At 38.7% G+C, this 21,874-nt stretch overlaps 1 protein-coding gene across 22 annotated transcripts in view; it reads left to right on the forward strand.

Moving 5' to 3' along the window:
• The window catches only part of mycbp2 (MYC binding protein 2), a 72,178-nt gene that overhangs the window by 16,571 nt on the left and 33,733 nt on the right, over positions 1–21,874 (forward strand). For 18 of the 22 annotated variants that reach the window (XM_043248433.1, XM_043248434.1, XM_043248435.1 and 15 more), the window contains exons 10-34: positions 2,522–2,660; positions 2,759–2,835; positions 6,086–6,290; positions 6,366–6,530; positions 7,218–7,376; positions 7,604–7,808; positions 9,222–9,367; positions 10,358–10,468; positions 11,729–11,833; positions 12,758–12,877; positions 13,030–13,111; positions 13,799–13,916; positions 14,033–14,237; positions 14,311–14,464; positions 14,604–14,776; positions 16,603–16,728; positions 16,942–17,069; positions 17,164–17,255; positions 17,902–18,036; positions 18,125–18,208; positions 18,301–18,397; positions 19,144–19,336; positions 20,055–20,329; positions 20,656–20,877; positions 20,962–21,153. In XM_043248433.1, the coding sequence (XP_043104368.1) occupies positions 2,522–2,660; positions 2,759–2,835; positions 6,086–6,290; positions 6,366–6,530; positions 7,218–7,376; positions 7,604–7,808; positions 9,222–9,367; positions 10,358–10,468; positions 11,729–11,833; positions 12,758–12,877; positions 13,030–13,111; positions 13,799–13,916; positions 14,033–14,237; positions 14,311–14,464; positions 14,604–14,776; positions 16,603–16,728; positions 16,942–17,069; positions 17,164–17,255; positions 17,902–18,036; positions 18,125–18,208; positions 18,301–18,397; positions 19,144–19,336; positions 20,055–20,329; positions 20,656–20,877; positions 20,962–21,153 (3,708 nt within the window). The remainder of the gene's footprint in view (positions 1–2,521; positions 2,661–2,758; positions 2,836–6,085; positions 6,291–6,365; positions 6,531–7,217; positions 7,377–7,603; positions 7,809–9,221; positions 9,368–10,357; positions 10,469–11,728; positions 11,834–12,757; positions 12,878–13,029; positions 13,112–13,798; positions 13,917–14,032; positions 14,238–14,310; positions 14,465–14,603; positions 14,777–16,602; positions 16,729–16,941; positions 17,070–17,163; positions 17,256–17,901; positions 18,037–18,124; positions 18,209–18,300; positions 18,398–19,143; positions 19,337–20,054; positions 20,330–20,655; positions 20,878–20,961; positions 21,154–21,874) is intronic. The other 4 variants (XM_043248436.1, XM_043248456.1, XM_043248440.1 and 1 more) reach the window with 3 other exon arrangements.

Below are 21,874 nucleotides of genomic sequence, written 5' to 3' on the forward strand. Positions count from 1 at the left end.
CCGCCCGATGTCGCCAACCAAGAAAAGCGTGCAATAACCTCAAGAAATGTTTAGTTTGTTCAATCCATCAGACCAAAACAGATTCCCCTGTTCCTCTCCCTGCACGTCACATAAACACCATCAGTGACTTTTTCTCAAGCGGCGTGATTGTGGCTGCCAGCAGCACCTGATCTCTTTTGTTTCAGCCCATTTCAGCCGTGCTCTGTGTGTGTGTGTGTGTGTGAGAGAGAGAGATGGTCGTGCAGGCAGGGGAGGGGCTGCAGCAGTGGATGTGGGCATTTCTCTTTGGATTGAACCCACTGGCTGATCGTGAGTGGGCAGCAGTGCGGGGAGGGGGTGTGATAATTCATATCTGCCTTTGAAGATCTCTTTATGAATATATGAATGAAAGATAAGCGAGGGGGTGCTGGGGTTAAGGAGGGGGGTTGTAGGGGTTGATGCTGTGAACTGTTATGCTACATATCTTGGAGGAAGGATGAAGGGCATGTGTATGTGTTAGCAGCGCCATTTATTTATTTATTTTTTCCTGGAGGGAAGAACGAGGTGTTTGAAAGCTCGCTCACATACTCGTTAACATCAGCAAATCAAAGACTCCTGTGTGTTGTCTTTTATTTTTTTATCACACGCTCACCTTTGCAAACCCTAGTCTCACCCAGGTTGTGCACACCCTGAACCAAAATGTGTGTGTGTGTGTGTGTGTGTGTGTGTGTTTCTGGATAAAGCTGGATCAGTTTGTGTGATGCTGCGTTTCTGCTTTGCATCTCTCATGTGCATTGCTAACAGAGTTAAATTCTCTCTTTGACCTTCACATGCTCGCTGTGCCTCCTCAGATGAGAGGCTAAAGCCTCTAATGGTGTCAAAGCCTCAGAGATTATGACTATTCTGGTGAGCTTTGATACAAACGCTGTCATTGGTAGGAAGTTTAACTGTTCAGTATTAAAACACGGTCATACTGGATGTTTAAGTATGCAGAATTATCATAATAAAGCAGGATATGTTTTCTCTAAGCTCCCATTTAAAATAAAAACATATAAAGACGTTAAGACCTAACAAGGAGTGTGCTGAATTGATTAATTGTGATTAATCCCATCCAAAGTACACTGTGTGTGTACTGTGTATATTTGTTTTGTATATATAAATTCACACACCTGCATGTATATATTTAAGAGAAATATGTAATGATGACATTTAATACATTTATGTATAAAAGTTATAAATATTAATAGGAATGTATACATATAACTGCATGGGGATATTTTTTTAATCTATACTGTATGTGTATTATGCATACATAATAAATGAACACCGTACACATACATAATATATATATAAACAAAACCTTAGTTTCCTTCTCAAACACGAGATTTGTTTAGTTTTGATGAAAAAGATTTGTCACATGGAAGTTCATTGCACCACTTTTGTTGCTCCACAGGTAAAAATAATATCTATAAATCAAAGTTTTTGTTTGATTTCATGTTATTCTTTTGAAGAGACATGCTTTTTTTTAATATGACAAAGAGATTTAGCTCTTTTTCCTGTATGAACACTGACCAACAGACACGTAGAGCTCATCAAATACGGTCAATGGAAGGGCTTGAGAACAGACTTCAATCAAATAAAGCGTCAATTTTGAAGCTTGGATGTTTTGGAATTGATGAGAGGATATTAAAAATGTTACATTTGAATCATGATATTGTTACCACACCAGTTTGATTGCACTGATTCACAAATAGAAATGAGTTTTAAGGTGCAGTCACATTTACTGTTTGGCCAGTTCTTGCAGCTGATGTCCAGTAATTTCAGCGGGAATCCTCTCAATCAGTAATTTCGATGCTTTCGATGATTTATATTTTGCTACAGGTTCAAGTTGATCAACGCGGATTAGAAAGCTGCTTGGTTTGAAAGTGATTTCTGCATGAAATGTGCATCGTATGCTGTTAGACTATTTCCAATAGACACTTTTAGACCTTTAGAATTTGTGTTTTCGCAACGCACGAAGCTCACTAACTAGCAGAAGTATTCAAAGGCTGCACTTGAGGTGACCGTGCAAAATCCTATATACCTTACGTGTGACATGGCAAAAGCATTCGTCACTGAAGACTGAAGCCCGGGATGTTCAAAACCCGCTGGACCGGCTGGTTTGGATTAGATTGGCAGCTTATCAAGACAGAAGGAATGTAACAGAATTGCTGCAACAGATAGTCCCTCCTCAAACCACCCGCCATTGGTTGCTTTAAGACAAGATCCCTATGTGGCGTACTACCTGGGATACTCAAACAAACAGAACAATGTATTAAAAACATTGTAGCGCTTTAATTTTACGGTCCTGTTCCTATGTACGTATTATAGCAATTGCAATAAATGTGTAACAACTGTGTTATAACTAGGCGCTAATTCCTTTACCAACTTAACCCATGTAGTTACCATATACTACCGGTGCTTTCCTAGGTAAATACACTGTAACTGCAAATACTGCATTGCATTGAAAAATGACTTCATATATATGTTTTGGTTTATTTAGGATGGCTTTGTGGTGCGGATCTATGCCACCAGCTCAGACCCGGCCCTACAACAGGAACTGCAGCTCAAACTGGCCAGGAAGTGTCTTCACGCCTGTGGCATCTCCCTCTTTGACCTGGAAAAAGACCTTCATATCATCAGTGAGAGCAGCGCTTCGGTGCACACACGTCAGTCGTTTAAGAGGAAGCACGTGTTGAAATGAACTAACTTGCTGTTGCGTGTGTGTTTATGTCCTCAGGCACAGGGTTTGATGAGGAAGCAGCCCTGATTGGAGCTGGCAGAGAGTTTGCTTTGATGAAAACGGCATCTGGGAAGGTAGGCATGCCTCTCTTGTGTTCCTCAGTGTCTCCGCGTCAGCGTTTAACTGCATCTGAAATACGTGTTGCGCTTTTCATGTGGTGGCGCGAGCTAGCATATTTACAGCATCGGCTTAGAAGTTAAGATAAAGCAGATCACGATTTGCCGAGAGCCAGTAAACCTTTGAAGAACATGTTAGGGTTTTAAGAAAGCACTTAAGCCTGTCCGAGGACCATCGAGTTAAAACGAGATTCTAAATTATACTTGAATTCAGTTTATACTCACGCTTATGCATATACATATGTGTGCATTTATATATGCTTTAATCGGACTCCCATATTTACATTTACGTTTAGTAATTTAGCAGATGCTTATAAAGGAGGGCAATCAAAACCAACAAAAGAGCAATGCTATGCAGGTGCTATTACACGTCTGTTACTTTAAATAATTAAATATACTTAATAATGAAAATGAATCTTGCTTTTAAAATCATATTTTTTTTTCTCTTTTTTACATTATTCTTAGGTTTTTATTCGTATGTGGTACATAAAAATCTTGTTTGTTTATAATAATGCCAAAAAAGTCATCTACAGTATTCACGAACTGAAAGATGAGTGGTATATTAAGCATGCGGCTGCTGAAGGAAATGTGTTACTGTATGGAAGGTTGTTGCAGATTCTAGTTTTAAGAATGTTTTGCATAGGCCTGCAACTGATGATTTTGGTAATGATTTTGGTAATCAGATTAATCCGATTTTTTTAAAAGTAAGTTAATTATAGTTATATCACTAGAAATAGCTAATTACTAATTGTTTTATAGATAAGCTTCACAGCGCTAATTATTGAATAAGCTTCAGCGTATTGGAGGACTAACCAATACAGAAAGCTAAAAAATCATTTTGAGCTAATCATGCTATTAGTTTAGAGCAGCGGTTGCACAAAGCTTACCTAATTTGTCGAAACCTTAAATGCATTTGTTTTAAGAACTTTGTTAGGCACTGCATAGTGAATAAAGTTTAAATCGCTACATTATAAAAAATAAAAGCTTGTGACAGTGACGATGTGACCCCGAAGTGAAAGTTTTTGCGCCGAGGAAGGACGAACCTTCATCTGTCAAATCCCTGACGCTAATGCACTAGCTTGAAGTTTAAATTAAACTGTTTTTGGCAGTTTAATCGCGCACTTTTGTATGTAGAAATGTTATTCAGTGCTGCAATTTGATGTGTTCGGCTAAAGCTGTATCGATAATGAGAATAGTTGACCATTGTTTTCATTATAAATAATAATCGATTTTATCAGTTAGTTGTCGCAGCCCTAGTTTTGCATTAATGTACATGTCAGTTCAGTGCATGCAGAATTTAACACAAATACGTGTATGTGGTATTATTTGTATTGCTATTATAGTTAATTAGTTGCTTTTTTTTTTTTTTTTTTTAAGTTGCGCCGTTTAATGGTAAACTAATAATTTTCCATCTGAAAAAATAAAGCGAGCGCATACATCATGGTAAAGGGAATTTTGAATTAAGATGTTCTTTTATTTTATTTAACTTATAGAAATTGTAATAATCCTAATTAGGTATCTTTATTCAACATATGAATACATAATAATAATAATAATAATAATAATAATAATAATAATCAACGTGCATGCATTTATTTTTGTGCAATGACTATCCACACTAGAAGTAAGAGCGTAGTCCTCAGCTAGTCCGGTCATTAAATATGCACATGTATACACTCCTCATAAATCTTCATGAGACGGCGGTTGTGTGAGTGAGTGTGTACCTGCGTGTGAGGCTGACACTCGGTCTATCAGGCAGGGCTCGCGGCGGTGACGCCGTCTCTGGTGCGAAAGCTCCGGCGGCAGCAGAGAAGGGCAGCCCGTAGAGCCGCACACATGCTTAAATAACCGGAAGTAATTAGATTATTCTACCCTTCCAGTTGAGCGCCGAGGCTCTTTGACACTCAGCGAGGCCGGAGCGTCCGAGTGCATTTACACATGATCCTAACACCGCACAAATACAGGGGAGCGGCCAGGATCCAAAACCGACACACAATGAGCGTTAATGCAAGCACAAATTGGCTTTGGCAAGTGCGTGTAACAGTTTAGCCATCTGGCAACCGACATGATTTAGGGATTGAAAATAAAAAACCGGTTTCGTTAAATAATACCGGTTAATAATTTATGGCAGGGTTTTATCTGGGTTGACCTGCTGTCGTCAGGTGTGGCGAAAAGTTAAATATGAACGTTGGGTGTGTCTCATTGACGTGTAGGGATGGAGTGTGTTTTAGGGAGGTGTGTGTGTGTTTTGTGTGTGTGTGCGCGCGCCCGGCCTCATGAGATATGAGAGCCGCTGTGGGTTTATCGTTCTGTAAGACTAAACTGGCTCTTTACCTTATCTGGAGATCATCCAGTCGAGCGAGCGCAGCAGTAAAAACAGGTTGAGTCGTGACTGGGCAGCTTTCCTAATAAACGCCACGGACTGTAATAAAAGAAGGTCATGTAGTTTTTTGCGCACAAACATTAATGGGCCGCAGAAATGCTGACGCGTGTTTTCTGTCATCATTGATTGTAGTTATTGTGTTTGCCATTCCAGAAGTGCAGTTCTAGCTTCCCACATGACACTTTATTATTTTTAAATACTGTAACACTGTATTTCATTAATGACCTTTTAGTTTTGTAGAGCGCTTTACTAAAATGAGTTTTAAATAGTCAGTTATATTATCGTATAGTGTGTGTTCCAGGGTTAATGTGTGTGTGTGTGTGTGTGTGTGTGTGTGTGTGTGTGTGTGTGTGTATATATATATATATATATATATATATATATATATATATATATATATATATATATATATATATATATATATATGTATATATATATATATATATATATATATATATATATATATATATGTATGTGACTATATAACAAAATTTTCATTACTTGAAATAAACATTAACTAAAGATTTCATCTAGTTGCCAAGGCAGCATTTCTCATTTTAATTGTTTAGCTTGATGTAACTAAAATTAAACTAAAAATGAATGAAAACCGACACACGCACAAACGCACACACGTTCTTACACATGCTTTCAGATATACAGAGAAAGAGAGGATGTATATGCATCTTTATATTCTTCAGTATTATAAGATACATTGCAAGATTTATATGGCAAATAACAATTGCATTTGGTAGTCACAGTCGTTAAATAATACGCTTATAACGTTTGTCCTTGAGTATGTTGTAACCTTCCTCTCCTGTGATTCAGATCTACTATACTGGGAAGTATCAGAGCCTCGGTATCAAGCAGGGCGGCCCGTCGGCTGGGAAGTGGGTGGAGCTGCCAGTTACTAAGTCGCCCAAGATCGTGCAGTTCTCAGTGGGCCATGACGGCTCCCACGCCCTGCTGGTGGCGGAGGATGGGAGTGTCTTCTTCACTGGCTCGGCCAGCAAAGGGGAGGACGGAGAGTCAAGTATGATTGGAAATTATTATCACGTACATACTTGATCCGCGATATTGCTGTTTTGACACATAGATCTGTTTCCAGCAAAGAGCAGGAGACAACCAAAGCCCTACAAACCCAAGAAGATGATCAAACTCGAGACCAAGACGGCCATCTACACGGCCTGCAACAACGGCAGTAGCAGCATTGTCACTAAAGATGGAGAGCTCTACATGTTTGGCAAGGACGCCATTTACAGCGACAGTACCTGTGAGTGCCACCTGCCAGAGGCCCGTTAAAGATGGCCTGTCATAATGCTGTCTGTGCGTCCGTCTCCTGTGGGAGAGATTAGTTACAGCCAGTAATGCTCCACATTCACAAAAAGGGGATATATTTAGAAAACACCATATTTGGCTGTTCAGACTAAAGGCATAAATGTTTTTTTTCCCCTTAAAATGGGTTCCTTGCCAGCTTAACTTTGCTGATGTAGCAAATATCGCTGCAGTTCATGCTCTACATACAGGATACACAGTTTACGGTTCATTGAGTCATATTTGTTTCAATAAAGAACAGTTTTGGGATATGCAAATAACAAAAGAAATGCATGTTTAAACCTGTATATAGGGTTGTTTGTATGAAGAAAAAAAAAAAATATATATATATATATATATATATATATATATATATATATATATATATATATATATATAATAATAAATATAATATTATAATATAATAACACACACACACAATTATCAATTGTAATATTTCTACAGAAAAAAAAATGAATGAATACTATTATTATTGGTGATTACACCAAAGGGAAGTATTATAAAAACAGTTTACAAACTCTTTTTGAATTATACGTTTCTTTTCTTTTCCCAGCTGTTTTATTTTAAAGTATTATGGGAGAGTTATTTTAGTGTTTAATTTGTTTTCCTCCTCTCATCATCACAGGTCAGGTGTCGGATCTGAAGGGACACTTTGTAACTCAGGTAGCTATGGGAAAAGCTCACACCTGTGTCCTGACCAAAAGCGGAGAGGTGTGGACGTTTGGAGTGAACAACAAGGGCCAGTGTGGTCGAGACACTGGAGCCATGAGCCAGGCAGGCAAGGGTGAGGACTGAACATACGAGACATCTGCAAAAGCCCTGAATACTACTGAACATCTTCCGTTAATGACACCGAATGATAGTTAGGCCATTTTTCCTGATCTTATGTGGTGCTGCTTTTACAAAAGTATAAAAAGGGAAAGGGTTATCATTAGAGTTGATTCTGACACACAGGCTGTGCGGTCAGCTGCTCTTGAAAGCATGCTTGTGACGTTTGTTTTCTTGCCATAGCATTTGGAGTGGAGAACATGGCCACCGCAATGGACGAGGACTTGGAGGACGAGCTGGATGAGAAGGAGGAGAAATCTATGATGTGTCAGCCAGGCATGCACAAGTGGAAGCTGGACCAGTGCATGGTGTGCACCGTGTGTGGAGACTGCACCGGCTACGGAGCCAGCTGTGTGAGCAGCGGCCGGCCTGACCGGGTGCCAGGAGGGTGAGAGACACACACACACACACACACACACACACACACACACACACACCAGACAGGTTTACACAGATCATGATTACCCACAAGAAGAAACTGACTTCTTTTTAGACCACATAAAATAATGCAATGTGGTTCAAGTGAGAGTAGGTGAACAGAACTGAACTCATTTAACTCATTGTTTTAAGAAAGAGTTTACCAAAAAAATGTGTTTTCACACCCTCAGGCCGTCTGAGATACAGAAGAATGTTTATTAATCTGAACAGATTTGGATAGGTTTGTCATTATCGCCGGTGGAAGCTCTGCAGTGAATAGGTTAAAGAACTAAAGGGGAAAGGATTTAAAAAAAACAGTTCAATTCCACTTCATCAATTTACATCCGGTGAAGCCAAAAATGATATGTTTGTAAGAAGCAACTTCATTTTCAAGATGTTTTTGACCTCAAACTATTGCTCAAACCAGTCCTTTTTCAAAAATATTGCTTTCTCCAGCATAAAAAAGTTCTCTTGTCTGTATCAGGACAGAATTATGCACAGATCAAGCACCATTTACAAGAAAAACAGTTCCTAACAAATATATCTGTTATTTTTAATGGCTTTATTATGGGATGTGGACTGAAAGTTAAAACATTGTAATGATGGGTTTATTACGAACATGAATCTTTTCCCTTCACAAGTCATTCATTGATGGGACGGAGTAGTGTGGATTGCTTTGGATTATTTTTATCAGCTGTTCTGGACTCTCATTTCGACGGCACCCGTTCACTGCAGAGGATCTAGTGGAGAACAAGTGATCTGAATCAGTTTTTAGTATTCTTCTAAACCCTAAGATGACATGCTTAGACATGCGTCTTATTTTGCAAATAAACTAAGTAGAAAAACAACTGACAAGACATCGAACATTGTCAAGGTCCAGAAAAGTATGAAAGACATCGTCAGAGTAATCCATCTGTGTCAGTGGTTTTTATACGTGAAGAAAACAAAAATAAGAACGTTTAGTGGATGCTTTCCAAAATGGCGATACTGTGACGCAGAGGAGACCGATTGTTAAATAAAGTTATTTTAAAGATATTAACATTGAGATTGAACCACCTATGACAGATGGACTATTTTGCCGATGTCTTTCATACTTTTCTGGACTTTGACAGTGTTCTTTACTTGGTAGTCAATGGGACAGTCACAAGCATGTTTTCATCCAAAATATATTCAATGAAGTTCCAAAGACAAGCTAAACTTTTACGGTCTGGAACGACATCGGGGTAAGTGACTAATAGCAAAATTTTCATTTTGGGGGCGGAGTATCCCTGTAAGCGCTTTAATCTGAGTAGTAATAGTTATTTGTTATTTTCTACTTTTGAAATGTATTATTCTGTATATCAACGTTGGTCCTTATCGGTTTATTTGTGCCTGTCCTCTGCAGGATCTGTGGCTGCGGCTCTGGTGAGTCGGGCTGTTCGTCGTGTGGCTGCTGCAAGGCTTGTGCCAGAGAGCTGGATGGTCAGGAGGCCAGACAGAGGGGAATCTTTGACGCTGTGAAGGAAATGATACCCCTGGACCTGCTGTTAGGTACCGAGCTGTCATCCAATCACATTCAGTACAGTTTCACATCCATCAAATCGCATTCCTGTCATGTCATGTGCTCGACCATGCTGTCTACATGCATGAAATATTCAGCTTAGGAAGCGGCGGAAGGAACATGTAAAGATTACGCTTAGAACTAAAAGTCATTTTTTTGAATATCATACAATAACCATGAGGAAAACATTTAAATAATAATATAATATACTAATATATTGGCTGTTGAATATATATATATATATATATATATATATATATATATATATATATATATATATATATATATATATATATATTTATATTTTATATATTATATATATATATTTTATATATATATATATATATATATATATATATATATATATATATATATATATATATATATATATATATATATATATATATAAATATATATATAAAAAATATATATATAAATAATATATATAATATAAAATATATAAATAATATAAAATATAAATATATAAATATATAAAATATATATATATATATATATATATATATATATATATATATATATATATATATATATATATATATATATATATATATATATATATATATATATATATATATATATATAGTGTTCAACAGCCAATATATATATTATTTAAAATTTTTCCTCATAGGTATTGTATGATATTCAAATTATATATAATTTGCATTGCAACATTCATAAAAACTAAATGAGTACATCCCTAATTTGTATATGAGTATATCTCTAATTACAGTTATATTGCCCAATCCTAATGCAGATTATCAATCACTGGCTGTTTGGCAGTGTGGTCTCTGTATATTTGCCGCACTGTGTGTTTGTGTGTGTGTTTTGTTGGGGATCATCTCTCTGCTCTTGTCTCTCACTATCTTGCGTTGCATCTCATGCTCATCATTCACCTGCCTGTGTTGTTTCTCATTTGTCTCCTCCGTTGGCCCCGCTGTGCTGGACCTCTGTTATTTTAGCTGTGCCTGTCCCTCCTCCCCCAGGCGTCAATATAGAGGAGCACACCCAGATTCGACAGGAGGAGAAGAGACAGCGCATCAACCGCCGGCACCGGCTAGAAGAGGGCAGAGGTACGACCAGACCCCGCAATAAACCCAGGCGCACGTGTGACTCACAAACATGCTGCTGCATCATGATTCACTTTTTTCATCTTCATAGTATTTTGCCATGTAACGCCACAGCTGGGTGATGTATCAAATTTTGCAATACGTTTATTTGTTTTTTAAAAAAAAATTTCAAAGACGTCTCTTATGCTCACTGAGGCTTTGTGAAATATTGTTACAGCTTAAAATAGCTGTTTTCTATTTAAATATACATCGTTTATTACTTTAAAGCTGAATTTCAGCTGAATTTCTCCAGTGCTCAGTGTCACATGATCCTTCTGAAATCATTCTGATACGCTCAATGTCAGAAACAGTTGCACTGCTTAATATTTTTGTAGAAACCATGATACATTTTTCAAGATTCTGTATTGAATAAACAATATTCATTTGATATTATTATTTCACATCAATTAAAATAATTTTTAAAGTATCATTTTCTTTAAAATAAAAATCTTATTGGCCCCAAACTTTTAAAAGATAGTATAAAATCATGAAAGATCGTGAATATTGAAATTATTATTTTTTAAATTTTTGCTAAATGAGATTCAACGGTCTGTTTTAATAAACTGGTTGAAATTTAATTCTAATGGAATTCATCATCTGACATTTTTGTATAGTCTTGAAATATAAATAGCAAATATTCCTAGTTGATATTATATATTGGTCTTGCTGAAGTTCGTGTGTCTTGGTTTATTTGAATAATTTTTTAGCATTTCACAGTTTCACATTTCACTGCTTGCCAACAATAGCTATTATGTTAAAAATCTCCCTTTTTATTTCATTCGTGTTTAAGGTATATCACCCAGCTCTAATATTATAATTTTTTTTAACAACGTTTTATTTTTTTTGCACGATAATAAACACGAGAATTTGGTAGACAGGCCACGTGGTATATTCCTTTCTTTCTCCCCAGAAACATCTAATCCTAATCCATTCTTCTTGATTATTCACACATTTTCCATCAAATGATCCTCTGGGTTCAAAGATGGAGTATTATTTCCCACTTGATAATGCTCCAAATCGGCCTGATCGTCCAAACTTTCAGCGTTTTTTTTATTTTTACCTTCTACTTCACATGTGCTTGTTTCCTCTGGGAGTGGGTCGCTTGTGGATGTTCCCTTCTGGCTTGTGTTCTCATTATATACCATGTGTTATATACCATGTTTTATTTTCCATTTGTGAGATGCTTTGCCCCATGCATGTGAAAGTTTCTCTTTCCCCTCATAGGCCCCCTTGTTTTCCCTGGTCCCCTTTTTATGAACCAGCGTGAGCAGGTGCTAGCCAGACTAAGACCCCTTCAGGCCTATAAGCTAATGCGGGAGAAACTCAAAGGTACTACGGTCTTCACTACAGACTCCACCTGGAGCCCATAACGCCCCTCTCTTCCTTCCTTCAACAAACTCTACTCTGCTGCCTCTTCCAGCTTTCTCTGGAAACAGTGGCGTCTCTCTCTCTGTCTGCATCTCTTCCTCTGTCTCTCTGGTGAAAGAAAAAAGACGTTGTTTTACTGTTCTCTTCTAACGTAATAGTCAGTTGACGGTTAGACCCTGCTTTCAGGTGGAAAATATCACTATTAAACCAAACGTGGGTGGTCTTTCTGAGCTGTAGCAGGACTAGAGAATCGTCATGTCTCGTTAATGGCAAAAAAAAAGAAGCAGCAGCGGTCAAGTGTCTTTGCTTAAAATAGCCGAGAGTCTGACTTTTAAGTTAGCTTTTTGAGTCAAGATGAGTTTTTCACAAGGGCTTAAAATAAATCGTAGTTCATAGCCAATATAAATAGAACATCATGCCTTGTAGTTATTTTAAGAAACGTTGAAATAATAGCCATCCATCTAAATGTGTCTTAACCAATCCAGTATCTAGATCGGTATCAGATTTTTATTATTATTGCTATTAAAGCAGTAGTTCACCTAAAGTTTGTGATTTTTTAATGTCATTCTAAACCTGTTTGCTGTTATTGATCTGTTATTGACCAAATCTCCTTTATTAACCCTTGACAGAGAGAGTTTAAGGTCATACACAATCACTACTTCCCGCTCAGCTTATCTCTGTTCGCCTCTGTCCACGCATGCCAATATTTCATTTCTTCTCTGGTTTTTCTCCTTTCCTCCGAGGCACCAGATCGTTTCTCTTCCCAGGTCGTTAACAATCGGCTTCACCCGCTGCCTATAGACATCCATCTCGTCTCTCGCTGTCCTTGTCTGCCCTTTCCCTCCCGCCCATCCGCCCAGGCTCACGCTCTGTTCTGCGTTACAGATGGCAGCAGTGAACGCGGGGACAAAGATGCCAGTAAGATCACTACATATCCTCCCGGGGCCGTACGCTTCGACTGCGAGCTGCGAGCCGTGCAGGTCAGCTGCGGTTTCCACCACTCCGGTGAGTCAAGATCGCATGTGACCTTGATAATGTGACAGGAGGACTTTGTTCTTGGTCCTCATCATTACTGTGGGTCAATATTTGATGTTACTGTTTTTTTTTAATTGAAGTCATGTGTGCATTTGTAACGGTGAACCTGTTTTTTTTGGCAGTGGTGTTAATGGAGAATGGAGATGTTTACACCTTTGGTTATGGACAGCATGGACAGCTCGGTCATGGAGATGTTAATTCTAGGTAATGAGGGTTATGGAGGGAAATGCAGTTATCTAAGTTTGCTGTGATAACAGTTGTCAATCTTCAAGAAATCTAGCAGTCTAAAAGTATCGTAAAAATAGCGCAGAACAATATGCATGCAGAAAAAGTAATTAACAAATAAATGTAATTTTATTTTATTTAAATTAATTATTTTGATTTAATTGAATTTGTTGTGTATTTTTATATTTTATCTAATTATTTTAAATATCTGTATTTATTTTAAAATATATTTATGTATTTTACTTACAATTTTGAATATCTGTTTTTACATTATACAGTTATTAATTTATTTAAAATACATATTTTTATGTTTTTAATATGTTTTTGATTATTATATTTGTGTACTTTGTAATGAATTATTTTTGTGTGCAATATTTTAAATATATTTTAAATAATATTTAAATGTTTAAAATTGTGTACTTGTTTATTTTAAATTTGAATTTAAAGTATATATTTATTTAATTTTATTTAATTTTATATATTAACCAATATTAGAATTTTATTTTTTTTATACATAGTTATTTTATTCATTAACATTTATTTCAACTGTAGTTATTTTTTTTCTTTGAATGATTTAGTTAATTACAAATCTTTATTTTACTTAAATTAAAATTGATAGCAAACAAAAAACACCTACGCTCCTTTTATTTTTGTCCCGAAACACAGGGGGTCTCCCACTCTGGTGCAAGCTCTGCCCGGTCCCAGTACTCAGGTGACGGCCGGCAGTAACCACACTGCAGTGCTTCTCATGGATGGGCAGGTCTTCACCTTCGGGAGTTTCTCAGTAAGTTAGCTGTCCCCCCTGAAACTTCTCTTCTTGTCAGTCACGTTCGGATCTTTTCCATCCATTTCCGTCCTTATTTTAGTTACCTGAAGATATATCTCACGTTGTCTCAACAGAAAGGGCAGTTAGGACGGCCCATCCTAGACATGCCTTACTGGAACGCCAAGCCCTCTCCGATGCCCAACATTGGCGCCAAGTACGGTCGAAAAGCCACATGGATCGGGGCCAGCGGTGATCAAACCTTCCTTAGAATCGACGAGGCACTAATCAACTCCCACATCCTGGCCACCTCTGAGATCTTCGCCAGCAAACACATCATCGGTACGCTCTCTCGCTGACTGTGCTTTAAAAGGCCTAAGCGTTGTGTTGACTCCTCCCTTCCTGGTCTCTCTAGGTTTGGTCCCAACATCGGTGTCTGAGCCTCCTCCCTTCAGATGCCTGCTGATCAACAAACTGGACGGGAGCTGCCGCACCTTCAATGACTCCGAGCAGGAGGATCTCCAGGGTTTCGGCCTCTGTTTGGACCCCGTCTACGATGTCATCTGGAGGTGATGCCATTGCGTTCATGTCACCCAAAAAAAACCCCGCTGTACACAGTTTCACATATTTTCATTGGTTGACATCTCTTATGCAGACGATAAAACCAAAACCAAACTGTGTTCTCAAGCCATCTTGCCCTTCTTCCAGGTTCCTGCCTGCCTCGCGCGAGATGTGCTGCTATAACGCTGTGATAGCAGACGCCCGTGTGCCCACTGCCTCGGACATCCAGGCCCTCTGCAGCATCCTGAGTCCTGAGCTGGCTCTGCCCTCGGGCTCCCACGCCACCACCACCCGCTCCCACGGAGCGCTGCACATCCTGGGTACGACAACAGCTTGTCCCCGCCGCTCGCTCGAGCTCAGCTCTACCGCGGTTTAGTGTGCCGTTCACAGCAGGCTCTCAAAACCTGTCAGGAACGAAGTCAGGTGATGGTAGGACATTCGAAGCTTGCTAGATCTTTCTTCTTGAGCTCGGCTGTGCAGAGAGGAAATGGTGCCGGCGTTGTCTAAGAAAGACTGACGGTCTTTGAGCTTTGTCTGCCGAATCAAACCTTCCTGTGTCGTTTGAGAATAATATATCATTTTACTGTGGAAACACAATGTAACTTTCAGAACAACTTCTTATTTATAATTTAAAACGACAGCTTCAAAAGCAGCTCGCTCTCGGTTTTGGAGCTGACTATGTTTACATGTCAGCCACACCTGTTTAATATTCAGATATTTGGCTTATCCAGTCAAAGTGAGGTCATTCAGAGGAATTAGGATAGATGCTATTATTATAATGCTTGAACAGTATAATAATGGTTGAATCAAACCTTTGCTAGTTCTGACTGTGTGTAGCACCAGCAGCCCTGCAGATTCTTCAGATCCTTAAGGCTGGAATACATTACATGACTTTTGCCCAGATTTTTCACAAATTTACTGGTTTCCAAAAATCAGAGCCTGTCTGCAGATGTTGCTTGATTGGAGTTGCCAGATCACAGAAAATCATGTGGGAACAGACTTCTTTTTTCAGATTGTCATTTCATCCAGTCAGAGAAGATCAGATGTTTGATATTTTGGTTTTGGGAGTCCCTAGCAACAGGTTGACATGCATGCAAGGTCAAAAACACTTTTATTGTCTTATAATATTGCCTTATATTTATTTTTAAATTATTTGTTCAATGACTTCGATTCGCTCAACGATTAATTTTTCCAAACCCCTCCTTTGGGGACGGTAATCTGACACCATTGGTACCATTTTTATTTTATTTTACATCATTACAGTAATGTAATATGTAATGTTTTAAAAATTACTCCCTCCAATGATTGATTTTTTTTTTTATGCACTTTATGCATGCCGCGCTTTCAGATTTAAAACCTTCCCGGCTGTTTTCAGTGGCCTCTACTGCCATGATATCATTGTAAACGTGCGGTACACAACGATGGAGCATATCGAAGGAAGGCGTTCTTCAATCTCGGCATGGGGATGTTTTTAACTGCAAGATGAAGGGGGTTATCAAAATAAATTAAAATAGGTGCGTTGTTTAAACAGAAGTTCAGGTCGAGCCGTCTCTGGCTGTACTTATTCAGTTACAAAAAATACCAGGTTCCAGTTCACCAAAAATGAAAATTCATAATTTACTCGCCCTCATGTTGTTCCAAACCCTTTCCTTGGTGTGGAATTTATGTTTACTTGCTGTCCTAAAGATGAAGAAAGGTCTTACGGGTTTAGAACAACACGAGGGGGGAGTAATTAATGACAGTTTTTCATTTTTGTTGAACTATCCCTTTAAGCCATTGATTTGAAATGCTTACGGGCTGAAATGCACTACAGGACCTTTAAAGTGCCCCTATTATGGATTTCTAAAAAATGACCTCTCATGGTTCTAATGTATAACGAGCAGCATACTGTATGCATTTTCAACAAGATCTTGCTGTTAGAGGATTGAGAATTTAAAAACTATATTTATACTTATAAACTATAGAACAGTACAAACCGTAGTTTCTGAAGACAGATTTTAACTTTAACTGTTTAATGCAAAGGGTAATAGCAAAAGCGGAATATGACCATGTTGATTTGTATTACGACAAATGGTTTGATGCAAAAAAATGAATAAACATTTACAAGTACGTTGAAGTCTTGAAGTTGTAGTGTGTGTGTGTGCAGGTTGTCTGGACACACTGGCTGCGATGCAGGAGCTGAAGATGGGTGTAGCCAGTGCCGAGGAAGAGACTCAGGCTGTGATGAAGGTCTACTCTAAAGAGGACTACAGCGTGGTCAACCGCTTTGAGAGTGAGTTCACAAAGAGTCAGAGCCGATAACATCACCAAATACTGGGGCGCATTCACATGCGTCCAATTATTCATTCAAAAGCTACATGAATTAGAAGGATTCATTTATAACATCTATACGATCGAGAATAGAACCACTTGGCAACCTCCAGCAATAAAAGTTTGCTAAATTTAGTCAGTTTGCATTTGTTTGACTGTGTTGTTTTTTTTCTAGGTCACGGGGGAGGCTGGGGTTACTCCGCCCATTCGGTGGAGGCCATCCGCTTTTGCGCCGATGCTGACATCTTGTTAGGAGGATTGGGTCTTTTTGGTGGCCGAGGGGAGTACACTGCAAAAATCAAGGTCAGGTGCTATCCGAGTGTCTCCTTAGCCCACTTCATTCTCACAAGTTTGCTGATTTTCAGCGTGTGATCGAGAGCTGTGATTGTGTTTGCAGCTGTTTGAGCTGGGGCCAGATGGAGGAGACCATGAGACTGACGGAGACCTGCTGGCTGAGACAGATGTCCTGGCTTACGACTGTGCTGCTCGGTAAGACTATACATATTTGTACCATCCAAAATTATAGCATTTAATTTCAAGGCTAATTGATACATAATTGTCAATAATCACTTTATTTTGCAGTGTGCTTTTTTGTTTTATTTCAGTTTAAAATATATATATATATATATATATATATATATATATATATATATATATATATATATATATATATATATATATATAAATTATAATATATATATATAAATTATAATTTTTATAATGGTATATAAAATATATATATATATATATTTCTATACCATTATAAAAATTATAAATTTCATTTCATAGCACCTTTTAATATCTAATAGGGGCTTTAAACTGTTTATAAATGAGTATAATAAATACTGTTGTTTCTATAATACATAGACAGTATTTTTCATATTTTGGATCAGTTTATTTATTTTTGTTTTGTTTTAGTAATTTGTATTATAGATTTGATTAGTTTTAGAAACAGATTCCATTCAAAATGAAGGCAATTTGTATGGTAACTTTTTTTCTGTTGTCTGTTGTTACACTTTTCTTAACTGCCTTTTTATATCGGGTAACATCACAGAAACACCAGCTGATTTAAAGAAAGTGAGCGAAGCTGGCTCATAAAGGCCGATGTAATTGTGTTGTTGTTTGTTGTGTGCAGCGAGAAGTACGCCATGATGTTCGATGAGCCTGTGCTTCTTCAGTTGGGCTGGTGGTATGTGGCTTGGGCTCGTGTGTCTGGACCCAGCAGTGACTGCGGCTCCCACGGCCAGGCCACCATCACCACCGACGACGGGTACAAACACTCCTACCGCTGTGATTATGTGATCATGATAATTCTGTAAAGATGATAATGATATATGATCGTCAACTCTCTCCTGCAGCGTGGTCTTTCAGTTCAAGAGCTCAAAAAAATCAAACAACGGTACTGATGTGAATGCTGGACAAATACCTCAGCTGCTGTACAGGTACATGAGCAGTTTCGGGTCTGTGCTCGTTACATTGGTGTTTCAGCAGTTTTCTTTCTTTCACATGCCAGTTTTTGGTCTTGTTTTTCCAGGTTGCCCTCTAATGATGGTAACGCATCCAAAGGAAAGCAGCAGACCAGTGAGCCTGTGCACATCCTCAAGCGTTCTTTCGCCAGGACCGTGTCTGTGGTATGTGTACAAAAACACAGTGCTTGTGGGTCTATAATATGTAGCTTAATTTTATGTGTGTATATATATAATATGTATGCTTATGTGTGTGTGTGTGTGTGTGTGTGTGTGTGTGTGTGTGTGTGTGTGTGTTTTTATATGTATGTGTGTATATATATATGTGTGTGTGTGTGTGTGTGTATATATATATATATATATATATATATATATATATATATATGTATATATATATATATATGTATATGTATATATATATATATGTATGAACTGGATATTTTTAATAGTTTTTTGTTTGATATTTTGTCTATTTTGTGTAAGTGGTGTTACAGTTTTGTTTTTTATATAAAGTCTGCATATCTTTAATTTTAACAAGCAGTAAAGCAGTTTTTTTCATCATTTGTACATTATACAAGACTATACTGATGATACTGATATTTTGACTTGCTGTTTCCCGAAAAGGATATGTTATAAACACTAGTTTGAATTTCCATATAATATCCTTACTCCCTGTAAAAAAACACACAAAAAAAAACTTGGCAAGCAACAGATGTTCAGCAGCCAATTCTAAAGGGTTTGTGCTTCAGAGTGTTTTATCGCTTGTTATTATTTAAGGAAATCCCTTGACGGTGGTGCCTTTTTTTCCATGCGGCCTATCCGCTTTGCGCAGTCAAACGAACAAGTTAAAGTTAATAATAGGCCAGATCCTTGGTTAATTTCCCAGTTGTGTGTGCTTGTTCTTGTTCCAGGACTGTTTCGAGTCCCTGCTGAGCATCCTGCACTGGAGCTGGACCACGCTGGTGTTAGGGGTGGAGGAGCTGAGGGGCCTCAAGGGCTTCCAGTTCACTGCCACTCTTCTGGACCTGGAGCGCCTGCGGTTTGTGGGCACCTGCTGCCTGCGACTGTTGCGTGTCTACATCTGCGAGATCTTCCCCATTTCTGGTATTACACACAATTCCTGCGCATATTTACACGATAATACGGTGACGTCCCACTAGATGTTTTTGTAGAGCGCGTCTCATTATTTAAGCTCAAGACGGGCCACTTTTACTCACTCACTCAGTGACTGTATAAGTAAAGCTATTGGTTGAAAAAACTGCTAATTGCATGCTGACCTAAGTGCCATTGATTTTGAGCACTGCTGTCTCTCCCTTGACGCTGTAGTACAAGACCTTGTCACCCGGACTTATTGTTATAGACTGAATCTGTGCTGTCACTTCTTGCTGTCGATGTCACAAGAACGGTTCCTTTGAGTTACAGATGTAGTCTATATTGATTGTCAGGGTCTCGTATCGCGCTAGGCTTTTAAGCACATGTAATTAAGAGGAAGACGGCTTTGGGCAAGGGTTAAAGATGGTAATTTTTGAGACTGTTCCCTAAAGACTGTTGTTAAAGGGTTAGTTCATTCCAAAATGGAAATTGCCATTAATTACTCAGCCTTATGTTGTTGCGTACCCATGAGACCTTCGTTCATCATCAGAGCACAAATGAAGATATTTTCAATTAAAACTAAGAGCTCCCCGACCCACCATAGACAGGTCAAGTGTTACTAATAATTTACATTATCTACATTTAGAGCAGTAGAACATATACATAAGTCTTGCACAATGATCCAGTCGTCTACCGCTTCTCATAATGTCTGATTGTGTCTCCCATCTAGCCAGTACCAAAGCGGTTGTGGAGGAGTCCAGCAAGCTCGCGGAGTGTGTAGGAAAGACACGCAGCCTCCTGAAGAAGATCCTGTCGGAGGGGATGGACAACTGCCTGACCAAGCTGGACAACGACCCTCAGGGGTATCTGAGTCAACCCCTCACGCTGCTGGAGGCCGTGCTGCAAGAGTGCCACAACACCTTCACCGCCTGCTTCCACTCGTTCTACCCGACCCCTGCCCTGCAGTGGGCCTGCCTCTGCGACCTGCTCAACTGTCTGGACCAGGTAATCACCATCACCTAACACTTCGGCTTCAAAATAAACCGGTTTAAAAGAAATGTGTTTCACACTCCTGAAACGCTGGATCCCTCGAAACACCAGTACAATGCAAACTTAGAGATTCTTTTTCAGGTGAAAAGCTCACACAGCAAATGAACCTCTTGACAGACTTAGAGCTGATGAATTTGAGCTCTAAAATATCTCGGGTGGCACACTAAATCAAAGAGCTTATCTCACAGTCTCCGTATATTTGCTGGCATCAGACACAGAGCCCTGTCAGATGCAGCAGAGGCTCCACCGATCATAACGCCGATCTTCATGTTGACCTCCAGGACATTCAAGAGGCGAACTTCCGCACGTCGAGCAGCCGTCTGCTGGCCGCGGTGATGTCAGCGCTTTGTAACACATCGGTCAAGCTGACCTCCGTCCTGCCCATCGCTTACGACGGGGAGGTGTTGCTGCGCTCCCTCGTCAAACAGGTCAGCACCGAGAACGACTCTGCCCTCGCTCACCGCTTCCCCCTGCTGGTGGCACACATGGAGAAGCTCAGCCACGTGAGTACACGCACCCCTTCATCCTTCACGTTTTGTTCATATTTATCTGCCTTAGCAGTTACCAAGTTCTCTTTCTCGCATCAGACGGAGGAGAATCTCATGGGCATGACGACTTTCCGTGAGGTTCTGGAGAAGATGCTTGTCATCGTGGTGCTTCCTGTGAGGAAGAGTCTGAGGAAGGAGGTCGAGCTCTTTTCTCCTCATCTGGTGTCCAACACGTGTGGCCTGCTGGCCAGCATCGTCAGTGAGCTCACCGCCTCTGCTCTCGGCTCTGAGGTGAGAAGGACAAATCTCCCTCTTCCCTCTCATTCCTGTCTTCCACACACAAACACACACACACACTCTTTCTTGTCTATTTGATCACAGAGCGTTCTCCTCCTGCTCTAATTGCATTACAGCCACCGACTGGCCATAAATAGCTTTTAGATGGTGGAGGAGAAATTATATCAGTCCGTTTCATCAGATCCTGACGGACAGAATCCCACGCAGAATCTGCATCCAGAGAGCGCCATAGAAAGATTCTGAACATCCCTGTCCCACGTCCTTTATTTAAAAGGTTTATATTAAAATAAAATCTATATGAGATCTGTGTGTATATTTAAAATAAATAAATCGCGTAGTAAAAGTTTCCAGAGTTAAAATGTTATTGTATTAAGAAATTTAAATGATAAATTATTCAGAACAAATTATTTATTTAATATATTTAAATACATTTATATTATATTTGTTAATATAATTGCATATTTAAGTTTTCCCTTTTCCTCTGACCCTAAACCAGTGCATTTCTGATTTATATAAATGTATATAACTTTCATTTTGACTTATATAATTTAGTTCCTTTTCTATTTTGTCATGTTTATTTTTTCAGAGAGTACAAAAACCTGCATGTTATACTACAGTGAGGAAAGACATATTAATATATTATTAAAAATTACAATATTTAAAAATATAATATATTTAATACAATTTAATGCTTCTGTCAGTTTGATATAATACC

Source organism: Puntigrus tetrazona, chromosome 9, assembly GCF_018831695.1.
Source record: "Puntigrus tetrazona isolate hp1 chromosome 9, ASM1883169v1, whole genome shotgun sequence".
NCBI lineage: Eukaryota > Metazoa > Chordata > Actinopteri > Cypriniformes > Cyprinidae > Puntigrus > Puntigrus tetrazona.